Raw genomic sequence first — 14,850 nt, 5'->3', positions numbered from 1 at the left:
GAGGGACATAATAATCCTGTAAGAATTCCAGGCAGTATAATAAAGGACCAGTAGACTGAAGTGTTGAATACTATTTTATATTGTATAATGGGTTTGCATGGATCTGTGCAGTACATCATTGTATACAGGGTAACAAACAGAAGAACAGGACAAATTAATTCCAAATTGAACCAGCAGTAAATACACTTTAGACAGCAATGATCGGAACTGTATCATTATAAACATCATGCGGCAGCTAATAGTCTAATTACAGATTTTAGAAATGGGATTGTATTCATTTCAAACAACTGCAATAAGTTACATCCATAGAAACTGTATTCCTTGGGACTCCATAGATCTGCATTAACTACGTGTCTAGAGAACACTGAATACTAATAGATTGAAGCTTCTGAATATGATAGTCAAGCAGCCTGTATCTGGATACATTAGATTTATATGTTACACTTGTGCGGTGCAATAAATGGTAACTTTATGACTACCAAGGTCTCAGGACTACTCTTCACCCTGTGTTCCATCTAACACTGGAGATTAAAGAGTTAAAGAGAACGGTTAGGTACTGTCAGTACTATTCAGAGCATGGCGCCCTGCAAACGTGATCTCCACATTTAACTCTTACATGTGCATTGTGTTAAAGGACCGACTGCATGTGATTCCTTCTTGGTAGCAAAAACTTTGTGTAGCTTTCATAACGGATCTGAGTGATAAAACTTCTAAGGCAACACAACTTTCTAAGCACTTTGCTGCTGGTTTAAATTAGTTATTTTTTTATTACTCTTTTATGTTTTTTTTTTCTATAAATTAGATATAATTCTACTTCCTTGTCTTATAAAAAAACCGATGGAGCTGCATGGTTTAAAATAGGAAAATCACATTATAAAAAGTCATTAAAAATTCTGTACAAAAATCACCACAAAATAATTCAGCAATGGGTTTACAACAGCTAGTAGTAAAAGGTTGGTTGAAAAATAGAATTCTATATATTTCTTTCAGTGGACCACTATCCGTTTAAAAATTGCATAGATCCTAATTATTGCTTTATGATTATTATTTTTTATGTTTTTTATTCAGGTTTTATCTGGATCCAGATAAAAGAACACAATATGGATATAGTTATGTGTAGCTCAGTTTTAGAAGGTAACTCTTAGGAGCTTTGGGTATATAATATATACATAATAATACAGCAGGTCAACAGGAATATCCAATCCTAAGGTTTACAGGCGTCATTTAACAGGGTGATGGAACATTTTGCACTTTCCAGCAATAGTACCCAGCGGGCTATAGTTTGTAAACAAAATATTACTATATACTTTTTACACCAGTGTCACTCATTTTGATCTCTCAAGGGTTAATCATGAAAGATGGCATTAAGCTGGGCACTCATTACTCTTTCATGGTGTGTTTGGCCATCATAAGACATAATGCTGTCTATAGGGATCTCACAACGTGGTCCAGCAGTGGAGAACAGAGCCCCATGGCTTTGAGCTATAGTAGCAGGATAGTGCATGGTGAAGGCATAATTCTTATCAAACTCCGCGGAAGGCTCATGTTTGAAAGAAAAGTTCCCATTAACACTCAGAGGAGGGCTGAGAGGACCATCAAATGAGGGACTGGTGCAGTCAGTGACTGTGCTTTCAAAGAAAGGCTCCAGAGCAACACCATAAGAATGGGGCTTGACTTGAAAGATATGTGAGCTGTCCATGGTACCATAGGGAGGACTGGGAAGACCAGGAGACTGATATGGATAAGGATGTAAGGGAAAGGAAGCACTGGCAGCTTGCATATGTGGTGGCATGTCTTGGTTCTGTTCTGGAAGAAAAGTTCTAGGGTTTAACTGAAGGCACCCAGCTACTAGGTTAGTGGTAGGTTGGGACAAGCCTTTGCAAAGAGTCTGCACAAATGACACAAGATCTGGACTCTTCCCAGATCTTAGAATCTCAGAAAGTGCCCAGATGTAATTCTTAGCCAGGCGCAAAGTCTCGATCTTGGACAACTTTTGCGTCTTGGAGTAACAGGGGACAACCTTGCGTAGATTGTCCAGGGCAGCATTCAGACCATGCATGCGATTTCTCTCTCGGGCATTAGCTTTCATACGCCTCATTTTAAAGCGCTCCACCCTGGCTTTAGTCATTTTCTTCTTTTTGGGTCCACGTCTCTTAGGTTTCTGGTCATCATCATCATCTTCATCATCCTCATCATCATCGTCGTCGTCATTGTCATCGTCTTCGCCTTCATCATCGTCGATATCCTCTCCGTTGTGATGCTTTAGAGAATCTTCATCTTCATCTTTAAGCATCCCCTCTAAGTCTTCTTCCTTCTTCTCCAGGTCATGCTCATCTTGAGAACTCAAACATTCATCTACCCAACCTCTGGAGCCTTGGGTCTCGGTCATAATCAACCCATTATCCCGATATGACTTTGTCATCTTTAAATCTGGAGGAGAAATAGACATTGGAATAATGATGGGACAACTTGTAATAAAGTCTGATGGGAGATTATATAGTAACTACTCAACATTATAATAAGATCCTTCTCTCCAAGCACTGTTATGTAACTTGCTGGGTATTATGCCGACTTTAAGTAGATCAGGGCAATAGGACTAAGGTGATTAAAAATAAAACTCAAGAGTGATCAAAATAAGGGAAGAGGAGGAAGTTACCCTCTAGAATTGTAACATTTTCGTTAAATCAGTATAAATTCTAATGAACAGATCAGTGAACAAGAACACAAAGAAAGCAGAATGATCTCAGACGCCTTGAGTAGAGGGATCAGGTGCACCTCAGATCCTTATTAGCAACATCTCCCATCTGTAGTTTACTACAAGGGATGAATACAGTGTTTCAATGTGTGTGTTTTGCAAAAAAAAAATGCTACAAAAGTAAATACTTGAAATAATCTACATTAATGATGAATTAAATAGGCAAAGAGGAAGAAAATAAAAAAGAACAATAAGAATATATTTATAGGAGCAAAGCATATTCTTTTAAATGCTTTTATTCCCACATGCAATGTTTTAAAGGGACGAACGCTCCAGCCAAAAAAAATGCAGCATGTCCTATTTTGTAGCGAATTTTGGATGAAAATTGCCCATTCAAGTCTAGGAGTACGATTAAGAAAAACGGATTGCACCCATTTGATGTGATTGTGATCCATTTTTATTGAATATAACCCACTATGGATTTTATCTTTTACGTGCGTAGAAGTCAGATGCAAAAACGGATGAAAACTGTACGGAAAAATCGTAAAAATGTATAAAAATCACGTAAAAACTGCACAAAATAAAATCGGTTTGATTTTTCAGGACTGAACAAAAAAAAAAAAGCCTTTGTGAATATACTTCTATAAAAAAAAACCAGAATTCGGAAAGAAACCCAAAGTAACAGGTAGCAGATATCAGAGTAATACAGAGAATGGCACAGCAGTGTGAGCTGGAGCCGAGATAACCAGCTCAAATATATCCATATTATATATATACATATTTATGGAGGTTTGCAAAAAATGTGATAAATGATAAGTAAACTGTTTAAATCCCCTGTGAACTTCTGTAAATGTTTTAAAGTTAAATTATCTTAAATTTAACTTTTTTTATTTGCTATTATATAGAATAGTTTACAGCGCTTTTTTGCAGTTTACTAACTGTTTTCAATACCAAAAAGTATCAAATGCATGTGATATATATATATAACATGCACTTGATACTTTTTGAGAGTGGTATATATATATATATATATATATATATATATATATATACATATATATTGCACTTGGTACTTGTTTAACCCCTAGCAAACAGCTCCAAGTGCATAAAAGTCATCAGTACTGATACATATTATAATCACATTATTACATCTCCCATTTTATTATATGAGCCCTTCTCAGAACATCTCCATGTTTTAACCATTACAAAAATAGAAGAAAAAATAAAAATATAATTAAGGAAATAAATATAATTATATATAAAGTCAATAAAGAATTCCCGAGCATAGAAGATGTTCTGCAGCAGCTTACCTTTACTTTCAGAGTCTGCTGAGCAGTAACAGTCTCATTACCTCTCCGGCGGGTACAGTGCAGACTTGTAGGTGCTGGAGGGGTATTTTCGTTACTTCTGCTCCTGGTGATGAGACTCTCCGGGTTATATAGCGGCTCCAGTGACGCTGCTGTGAGACAAGTGATGGTAAAGAGGCGGCGGCGGCGGATAGGTGAGGGGACAGCGCTCACATAGATTATTATAGAGGGACCCCCCCTCCTCTCCGCGCAGGCGCAGGATCATTCATCAGGCCCCGCCCACTAACTTTTCCCCGGCACGCGCCATATGGTCAGGCAAGCGGCCCGGGTTGTCACGTGACGTGCAGGTTGTATGGCGGGCGCTCCCTCCTCCGCCGCTCTCCGCTCTCCTCGCTCTCTCTGTCCCGGCTCTTTGTGGCCATCTGTCGCCTGTTACACATTATTCTGCGGACCTGCTTGTTGTACCCGCAGGACAAGGGTTAACCCCTTCCTCTCCCTGGGCATTGTGTGCATAAGACGTGACAGAAGGAGATAGGGAGGAGGCGGCAGTCAGTGCGCCCCTCACACCGGCGCCCCCTTATAGCACAGAGCCGTCTAATGAGCGCAGATTCCGACACTTCACACCCTTTAATTCCATTTCCTTTCTACTCTTCTTTACACCTTAACTTTTCCCCTTTCCTTCTTGTTCTCTTTCAGGCTCTTCATTCCCTCCTATGTCTTCCTCTAATCCATTCCTTCTCCTGTCCCTTCATCTACTTCCATTTCTTCATTCCATCTTTTATCCCTTCCTCTACTTCCATTCAATCATTCCTTCTATTCCTTCTTCTACTCCCATTTCCTCTCTTCCCCTTCCTCTACTTCCATTTCTTCATTCACTCTCCTATCCTAACTTTACTTCCATTTCGTAATTCCATCTTGAATCCCTTCCTCTACTCTCATTCTTTTATTTCCTCTCCTATCCCTTCCTGTACTTCCATTCATTCATTCCGTCTCATATCCTTCCTCTACTCCGATTCCCTCTCCTACCACTACTTCCATTTCTTCATTCCCTCTCATTATTCCTCTACTTCCATTTCTTCATATCCCCCCTTCCTCTACTTCTATTCCTTCATTCCCTCTCTTATCCCTTCCTCTACCTCTATTCTTTCATTCCCTCACCTATCCCTTCCTCTACTTCCATACCTTTATTCCCTCTACCTCCATTCCTTCATTCCCTCTCCTATCCTCTCTACTTTCATTCCCTCTTCTATCCTCTCCTCTACACCCATTCCTTCATTCCCTCTCCTATCCCTTCCTCTACTTCCATTCCTTCAATCCCTTTCCTATTCCTTCCTCTACTTCCATTCCTTCACCTATCCCTTCCTCTACCTCCATTCCTTCATTTCATCTCTCTCCCCTTCCGTAATTCTCTTCCTGTCTCATATTTTTGTTTCTTTGATTTCTTTCCCATCCCTCTTTTTTCTGCTCCCTTTCGTCATTTTCTTTACTTGCATTCCTTCTTCCCTTCATCTCATTCCCTCCATTTTCTGATTTTCAAAACTAAGTTTCTTTTTTACAGTCCTTCTCTTTTCTTTACTATCGCTCCTTCATTTGCTTTTCAATCTTCCAATCTTTTTCCTTTCATTACTTCCATTCCTTCTTCCTTCCCCTCACTTCTCATTCCCTTCCTTTCATTTTCTTAGTTGTAAAACAGTTTTTCAGTCCTTCTCTTTTCTCTACTTTCTTTCCTTCTTCATTTTCTTTTTCTTCCTTTCCCTCTTTTCTAATTTCCTCCCCCTTCTTACTGTATTTTTATGCGCTTGGTTTCGTTCTAACCCTTCTTTTTCCTACCTCACCTGTTTCTTACTTTTCTTCCCTTTTCTCCAATCTCCTGCTTTTCCGTTAATTTTTACTAGTTTTTCACTTTCTTTCCTTAGAGTTAAACCTCAGATTCCCGTCCTATCAGACATCTTCTTCATGTCTCTGGAAGTGACTTACTCGACTCTTAAGTTCATGTATTTTCCTTATTTAGTCTGTGCCTTTGCTTAGTTTTGTCCTGTTAATATTCCCAGCCGCCTTATATAATAACTCCTTGTATCAGTATCATCATAAGAATATTATACTGTAAGTCTATATTAAGTACATTGCAGCCGATTCTCACTCAGTATCTCCTCATCCCCAATTGTCCTGTCCATATGATCAGTCTCCATATATTTAGTCTCCCCATCACATGGTCTCAGGTGATCACATCATTTCCCATCCTCTCCTGTAATTTATGAGACACACATCATGCGCTGACGGCATTTTATGGTTTCCAGTGAAACTAATTATGTTATTTGATGCAGTCAGGTAATTAATCACCAGACACTGGAGAATACAGCACTACACCACCAGCAATGTAGACATCATTCCCTTAAGATCCCGAATATGAATTAAAATATAACACAGGGTATCCTGTAGATTATTACTTATGTATAGGAAACAATACTGCATGTAGAATAATGCATTACGGTGCAAACTAGCACCAACATAACTCATCATGGCCCGCATGATCAAGGCATCCTATACACTATTCTTTGGGAGCCAAAAAGCTCATCATCCTTTACCTGCTGATACTTTAGAATTCATCTACATATTCAGCAGAGCTGTGTTTGTGATCTGGCACACATGCTGTACTGTACAAAGGACCTTTCACATGGGACGGAATTAGTCTGTGTGGACATTTCTACATCACAATGTTATACCTATGGGGCTTAAATTCCGCACCTGTTAAATTCGGCGCGTCTTTACTTCAAATTCGCACAATTAAACTCTGCAGCGGAAAACCTTTCTGCTGCAGAATTAAAGACGTCTTGTGGAATTCTTGTGGTGGATTTCTAGCATATAGGAGATGTAATTCCGAAATTCAAGTCTATGTTATAAAACGCAAAGAAATTCTGTAAGATGTTCCGCAGAGTGCATTATGTAGTTAAAAATCAAACAAAATTCGCACCTGCGCTGCATCCTGCAGATAATTCCGTCCCGTGTGTAAAGACCCCAAAAGGTTTAGACAAGTGGGGAAAAAGTGCTGCAAAGTAAGAATGTTTTGGAAAATAGAAAAAATTAAATATTTTTGGGGGCAATTAAAATACAAAGTGAATGAAGAAAAGAGAAATCTATCAATATTTGATGTAATCACCCTTTGCCTTTAAAGCATCAATTCTTCTAGGTACATTTGCACACAGTTTTTGAAGGAACTCAGCAGGGAGGTTGTCCCAAACACCTTGGAGATCTAACCACAGATCTTCTGTGAATGTAGCTTGCTCAAATCCTTCTGTCTCTTCATATAATCCCAGCCAGACTGGATGATGATAAGATCAGGGCTTTGTGGTGCCACAACATCACTTCCAGGACTCCTTGTTCTTCTTTACACTAAATATAGTTCTTAATGACATTGGCTGGATGTTTGGAGTCGTTGCAGAATAAATTTCGAGCCAATCAGATGCTTCCTCTATTTTTGCAAAAAACAATAGTTACTTTGCAGCATTTTTCATTCCAAACTTGCGTAAAAGTTTTGCACGATACTGTTCTTTACATAGAACTGCCTCAAAACGTACAAAAGATGCAGTCACAGCAAGTTCAATGACAAATCCAGCTCTGCTATATCTGCATGAATAATGAGCTTGGAATATTACTTGTCAGCTTGTTCCCTCTTCCTCAGATGTGTGCAGGAAAAAGACCTTTTTTCACATTCCCAATTTGCTTATTATTGATTTAATACACACTGGTTTATTTCCATTTTAAGCTGCACTTAGAGTCAAACCTTTTATGGGGATTATACAGAACAATGCCCTATTCCAGTGCATTAAAGAGCAAATGCACTCAAGTGGACCTACCTAAATATGGGGAATGTTCTGTATTACAAGATATAAGAAGATTACAGGGAGGACTTCAGGTCTCTATCAACCCAAGCCAATGCTTAGAAGGAAAGGTACTGTAATGTCCTATAGTGACTTGATTAACCCAGTCATGGCTGACCTTGATTTCTTGGAGTGAATGATTTCTTGTGCTTTAGGTACAAACACTGGTAATTGAGAGTCACTTGTATCCACTCCTCCAGTGTCTGCCTGACAGATGGGCTGAACAGGTAGTGGGTGTTGGATGGTAGGAGGGAGGGATGGGATAAATCTGTGTAGATGAGTCATCAACGCAAGTCTAGGTCAAAGGCTACTAGCCTCTGCTTTCTGGGCTATATACAGTTTAACCCCCTCATTGCCAGAACCATATGCTACTGGCCTAACAGGTTCTGCAACGCCCCCCCTACCTGAAATAATATAAAGTTCAACATTTTCAGTATAGATTTCTAAAAGACTTTTGTGGAAGTGACTTTCATTGTAAACATGTAGGAAAAATAAATAAACAGGGTGTATTTACAAACAGGAAAGTTTCACAAGTGATTTCTGTGCTTTGCAAGATGTACTGCAATTGTACCTGAAAAGAAAATGTTATTTCAAATGGGTTCATTTACACGGGTGATTCTTCTGTCAGACTGAGAGTCCCAGATAGAAAAATCACATCCTGTCCTATTTAGGGGCTATTCTCTTGCAGAATAGTCCTTTATTTCTTACGGGAGACAAGATAAATCGCACTGCATTGGCATGTAGATGTGATTTTACTATTGGACCAATATACGATTTTCATGTGCAGCAGCGCGTTGCGTTTTTCACAGACTCATATCACACTTGCCTGTGTAAATGCAGCCTGAAAAATTCATATCTATCCTAGTTTGCCCAAGGAATACAGGTGATTCTCCTGCTGAGGCTATGTGAGTGCGATATCGGTCTGAGATACTCAAACAGGTAGCGCACTTGTAAACCAGTGATTTGTTTCTGCACTTGTGATGCGTCGCTGGACATGTGATTTTCACACATGTTTTTCATGCACACAAATATGTTGTTTCAATAGTGAAAATAGAAACGCATCACACTTGTATGAAATTCGCATTTACATGCGAGTGCAATGTGATTTTTCTACTCCCATAGGAAATAAAGGCTGATTCTGAAAGAGAATAGCTCAAGTATAGGATGTGCTGCAATCTTTCGTTCTCGTGCGATCGGTCCAAGCGAAAGATTGCTCATATAAATTAACCAATCGGAGAAAAATGGGTTCTTTTCATGTGCGATTTCTGTGCAAATTCCAACTTACAGAAATCATGTGTGCAACTCGCTTGTGTAAATGTGCCCTGACTTACATGAACAGTGGTCTCTTGTTAACCAATGGCTGCGGAACTACAAGTTTCATCCAAACATCCCATGAGCGAGCTAGTAAGCTTCTTAGAGGATAATGAGGGTTGTAGTTCCCCAGTGGAATCATTTCAACATATGATTTGTGATCTCTATTAAACAAATATTGATTTTAAGTATTTTATCTGAGAGTTGTATGACAATATGTAGCTTTCTTGTGCCCATTCTGGGATTTGTAGCTTCACGACACAAAAAGCCTCGAAATGACCAAATATTTAATCATACAACTAAGAGCTCCAGGTCTCATATCGCAACCTGTTCAGCTTGTAAACAATACCAATCACTTTACTACAGCGGTACACTTGAGCAAACATCTCCCGTCCGTTGAAGTACCAAAGAGGTCCCAGCACACACACACACACACACACACACACACACACACACATATATATATATATATATATATATATATATATATATAGAGAGAGAGAGAGAGAGAGAGAGAGAGAGAGAGAGAGAGAGAGAGAGAGAGTTCTTGTATAGTTTCAACTGAAATTTGACAGAAAGCTGACATGATTGGACAATATGATACAATTACAGTCTCTGTCAGATGTGCAATGACTGATACAATGCACAATCTGTGATACATGCTATAAGAGGATATATAAGAGTGTGCAGTAGGGAGCTGTGAGCATACTGTACATGTCTGAGCGGGCTGAGCTACAAAGTCATCTATTATCGCCATTAGGGTATATTCACTTAGATGGGGTTTTTTTTCAGATCTGAAAAATCAGACCGATTTTTCTTGTGATTTTTCACGATTTTTTTTGCACTTTATTGATTTCCATATGATTTTTATCCGTTTTACATCAGATTTTTACGTGCGTAAAAATCAAAATATAAACACAATGGGCCAAAAATGATGTAAAGGTTCTGGACACTTTTTTATGGTTACCATGATTACATTTGATAACGTAATCGCACTAAATGAGTACAGTATGTATTTTTAATTGCACCCGTAGACTTGAATGGGCGATTTTCGGTCAAAAATTACACCAAAATAGGTCATACTGCTGTTTGTTTACTTGGACTATTTGTCCGACGTTTAATAAAGCCCATGCGAATACAACCATTCTAATGAATGTGTTCTATTTCCATCTTTTCAGTCCGAAAATCAAATGGAAAAATTGTTAGTGTGTGAATACACCTTTTTGGTGCGTTCTATTATGGTGGAACTACAAGCAGATGCTAATGCTAAACATTCAATCATCCAGAGAGCTACAGGTGGCTTCTGATACAAAACAGCAACACTTCCTATGCAGCTTTTAGTAACTACTTTGTATCCTTATTGTAGCAACCTGCACTATTGCCATACAGTATAGAAGAACATGCATGATGTGAGCAGGTAGTGCTGAGACTTGTGCTTCCACAACAGATGCTCAGCCACAGGTTTCAGGAGCTTGCAGACTGTTGCTCCCCCCAGCCACTATTTATGGAACAATCTGCCATTATTTATTGGATTAATACTGATCCGTCCCACTCCCCCCCCTCATGTCACCATCAGAGCCCCTCTCAGCCTCTCTAGCCTGACTGCTGTCCAGAGAGGGACACGCGAGCCGCACACGCTCCTAACAAAAGCCTCTTTCATGCCTGGGTGAGCATCCCCAGGAGGCCGCCTGGCTGTGGTCTTATGCCCAACCGACCCCCTCTAAATCCCAACTGACTACTGCAGACAACCTGCCACTTATTTATCCCCCTGCTCTCGCTGATTGTCAAAGCCCCAGTCATTTATTCATCCATACCCAAGTGTGCAGAAGCTAGGACAGCTATCTATCCCCTACTAATCCAGAACCATGTCTACATCCCTGACAATAGAGTAAGGTCCAATTAACTGCCATCCATATTAACCCCTTATTGATCAGGGCCCTTTTAATCTCTGCCAAAAAAAAAAACCAATATGTCAATAGATTTCAGGTCATTCTGGGATTTGGATTTAGAAATCATTGACATAGCATTATTATAATTACTGCTTAGAGCGTAAATCATTAGTAATTTTACCTGTTATTATAGCCAAACTTAACACTTTAACCCCTTCATACCCACCATTTGTGTGTGTGTATATATATATATATATATATATATATATATATATATATCCTAATTGTTCTTGTGCCATGCAGCTAGGACGTATATATACGTGTCCTTCTCTTTAGTGGCAGATCGGACTGTATAGTCCTCCGCACGGAAGGATATTGGGTCGGTACTTTGGCAGCTCGATCCTGATGTAGTGACAGGGAGTTGAGATGACGTGCTCTGGGCCATGAAAAGTGATAAACGTAGAGGTCAAAACAGACCAGCTAATGAAAGGTTAAAATACCAGCTAATGAAAGGTGATACCAAAAGATTAAAAATGGGGACCATTGTTCCCAGCTATTATAGTGATGAAGGAGGTTAATTAAAGTTCACATATTTGATATCGTTATACACTGGAAAAAAGTTTATTTTTTGTATAGATTTAGCTATTGACACTTTTTCAAGTGAAGAAAATTTGAATTTTATGCTATTTCTTCCCATTTTTCTCTATGTAAGGCCTCTTTCAGACAACCATTTGCATTTTTACAATCGCCCGCACACGCCGTGGAATCGCATGAATGAAGAATTACCACAATCGAGTCCTGAACTTTAGTTGCGTATTTTCTGCCTTTCACACGGGCGGCTGCTGCGTAACGACAAAGAAATGCGCTGCAGCACAGAAACCCAACGATCGGCAAAAATCCTATTAATGACTATTAATACTTAAATAGAACCAGGTGTGTCCTTTTCCCTGCGTTGGATGCAGCTAAACTCCCTCCCCCTCTCTTTTTATTTTGCTTTCTCAGGAGTCTATGGGAGCCTCCAGCGTATCTTGGCAAAAGATAGGGCAAGACCTGTTTTGACGCGGCGTATAAAATGTGCTATTCGTCCCGGCGCTTTTTTAACGCTCCCAAATATCGGTCATATGAATGAATACATTGGAATCCAATGCTTCACATGGTCGTGATTTTTGGGCGACTTTTTGACGCTGGCATATATACGGTCAAGTGCGATATTGGTCTGAGAAACGTGGACCAACATTGCACTTATAGATCTGAGATTTTTCTGCACGCAATGCGTTCTGCAAGCGAAACACATCACATTTACATGTGAATTGCACGAGTGTTGTTCCAGTACTTACAATGGTATAAATCGCATTGCACATAGTGTAAATAATTGACATTATCATCCAGAAATAGGACATGCTGTGATTTTTCTATCTTGGCCCCTTGATCTGAGAGAAAAAAATCACTTAGGCAAATTAACCCATTTAAAGTAATAGTTTCTTCTCGAGTCTCTCACAGCGCACAGAAATCGGGCATGAAAGTCGCCTGCCTAAATACACCCTCACGGTACATTCACACGAACAGTTTTTTTTAGTCGTGAAATATTGGATCACTTTTCCATATGATGTTCACAGGTTTATTATTTGGGGGTTTCTGTGATTTCTCCATGTGATTCTCACATGATTTTTATGCGCATAAAAAAAAAAAACCCGTGCATGATGAGCCAAATGATGTAACTAAAGTTTCTGCACACTTTCTTTTGTGGTTGCCATGGTTACATTCGCTAAAAACGAATTGCAATTGCATCAAACATATGCAATCCCTTTTTTTAATCGCACCCGTAGATTTGAAGGAGCGATTTTGGTCTGAAATACGCAAAAAAAGTAGGACATGCTGTGACCTTCTTGGCTTGGACTGTCCTTAGAATTAAAATAATATGCTTTATTTCCATCCGATTTCGGTCTGATTTTTTGGGTCTGAAAACAGTATAGAAAAATGGTTGATGTGAATATACCATAAAGCTCAAAATTAAGAGGCCATTCTATGCCAAAAAACAATGTCTTCAAAAACTAAGACTCTGTTAGAAAATATCAACTCATAGAACGTATTGTTTTGAAAATATGAAATGCTGATGGGGACATTTAGGCATCAAAGGCTTTGGTCGTGAAGGGGTTAAAGAACCACTCACTAACGTATTAATTAGAGCTTATTGTATATACAACTAGCAGCTTCCTCCCGATTGAAGTCATCTGCATATTACAAATTCACATCCACATACAGTAGTCATCCTCACCCATCATTAAAATATACAGGGCACATGCAGACCATGATAATCTCTGGGGTATATGCGCGTTATCTTAATTAAGTTAATTGATTCAGATTGCACCTGCGAGAGAGAAAAAATAGACTTCACCCCCCAAAACGCTTAAAGCTATTATGCTGAGAATCTTCCTCGGTAAATGATTCACGTTTACAAGCTCATCCGTTCTACTGGATGACAAATGTTATTAAACCCCCATAAACACAGGAGACGAATTGGTAAATATGTGGACGGGGCACACGGATGAATAGAGGCTGTAAAGCTCTGTACACACACATTAATCAATAGAGCAAAGTCATAGTGCTATTGAGGCCGGCCCGCTTTACTCTCCTTATATTGAGTGATTCGCAATAAATATAGCAAAATGCAATTGTTTTGCATTGCAGTAAATGAGACTAAAGTGTTATCTTTTGTTTGTACGCACTGTACATGCGGCAGTAATCCCAGCGGAGACCCACAGTTGTATCTGATGCACGATGGTAGCGCCGCTGTGCACATAGTGTTTATTTAGTGATCATGCCTGACATCTGCTTCCAACACAATCTCAGAGACAGATTTACAAGGTTCCAAGTGAAGTCAGGAGCCAGGTAACAGTGAAGTGGCCATTTCCTGCTGGCAGGTGATACTTACGCCGCACCGCTGAACCTGTGCTGCAGATTGGAGAAAACCCTAAAAATACATTTATGAGACTTATACATTCATATTTCCTTTTCTTAGAACACTATAAGTAACTGGGAAGTTGAGCCGCACTGCAGCGCGCTGGAGGGGGAAACAGATTTCAGCACTAGAGAGAGGACAGCTCACTTCCCAGCGGGATGGATTCAGCTGTCAACTTTACTGGTGGTAAAGAGGACATAAAGCAGGGTCAGAGATTCATAGAGCTAAGCAGGTACCATGACATCTGCACACCCTAACCCTTTCCAATCCAATTCTGCTCGCACACGGCCAGATCTTATTTATTTTGGGTGGGAAAGAGCTTTGTGGATTCCTTGGAATTCCGCAACAGGAAAACATAAAAATGAACTGCAATGGGGATTTTATTAGAAATTCTTTTGAAAATTAGACCTAATTAGATATGTATATTACATGTGTCTGTATGTTGTTATATATAACACATGCACACACACACACATATATATGTATATATATATTATTGTTGTTATATATGTATAATATACATATTACAGTATGCAGAAGAGACATCCGACATTGGAACTCTCTTCTGCATAGTATTAGAAACATGTTTGGGACCTCGCCCTATGCAGGAAAGTCTCACTGTCGGACCTCTCTTCAGTATCCTGTTATATACATTTCTCCTGCATAATGTAATTTACATATACAGAAGAGAGCTCTGACATCAGAGATCTCTTCTGCATAGTGTAATTTACATATACAGAAGAGAACTCTGACATAGGAGATCTCTTCTGCATAGTGTTAGAAACATGTGCCGACATCACCCTGTGCATGG

The 14,850-nt window shown here is 39.3% G+C and overlaps 1 protein-coding gene across 2 annotated transcripts; it reads right to left on the bottom strand.

Moving 5' to 3' along the window:
• Window positions 1-1,184: 1,184 nt before the first annotated feature.
• Window positions 1,185-4,128, bottom strand: NEUROD1 (neuronal differentiation 1). 2 transcript variants are annotated; one of them, XM_066577399.1, is made up of 2 exons: window positions 4,006-4,128; window positions 1,185-2,430 (listed from the first exon to the last, which is right to left on the bottom strand). In XM_066577399.1, the coding sequence occupies exon 2, from the start codon at window positions 2,420-2,422 to the stop codon at window positions 1,346-1,348; it is 1,077 nt and encodes a 358-aa protein (XP_066433496.1). In that variant the 5' UTR covers window positions 2,423-2,430; window positions 4,006-4,128; the 3' UTR covers window positions 1,185-1,345. The 2 variants fall into 2 exon arrangements, with proteins under 2 accessions (XP_066433496.1, XP_066433497.1); XM_066577400.1 differs by having other exon boundaries at window positions 4,047-4,071.
• Between the last annotated feature and the right edge of the window lie 10,722 nt (window positions 4,129-14,850).

The sequence above is a fragment of the Eleutherodactylus coqui genome, chromosome 8, assembly GCF_035609145.1.
Source record: "Eleutherodactylus coqui strain aEleCoq1 chromosome 8, aEleCoq1.hap1, whole genome shotgun sequence".
In the NCBI taxonomy this organism is placed as follows: domain Eukaryota; kingdom Metazoa; phylum Chordata; class Amphibia; order Anura; family Eleutherodactylidae; genus Eleutherodactylus; species Eleutherodactylus coqui.
Note: the sequence above shows the minus strand (reverse complement) of the source record. Positions and strands in the feature narration are given on the sequence as shown.

Coding starts and splice junctions, on each gene's coding strand:
- NEUROD1 (XM_066577399.1), bottom strand. CDS start 2,422: ATGACAAAGTCATATCGGGATAATGGGTTGATTATGACCGAGACCCAA.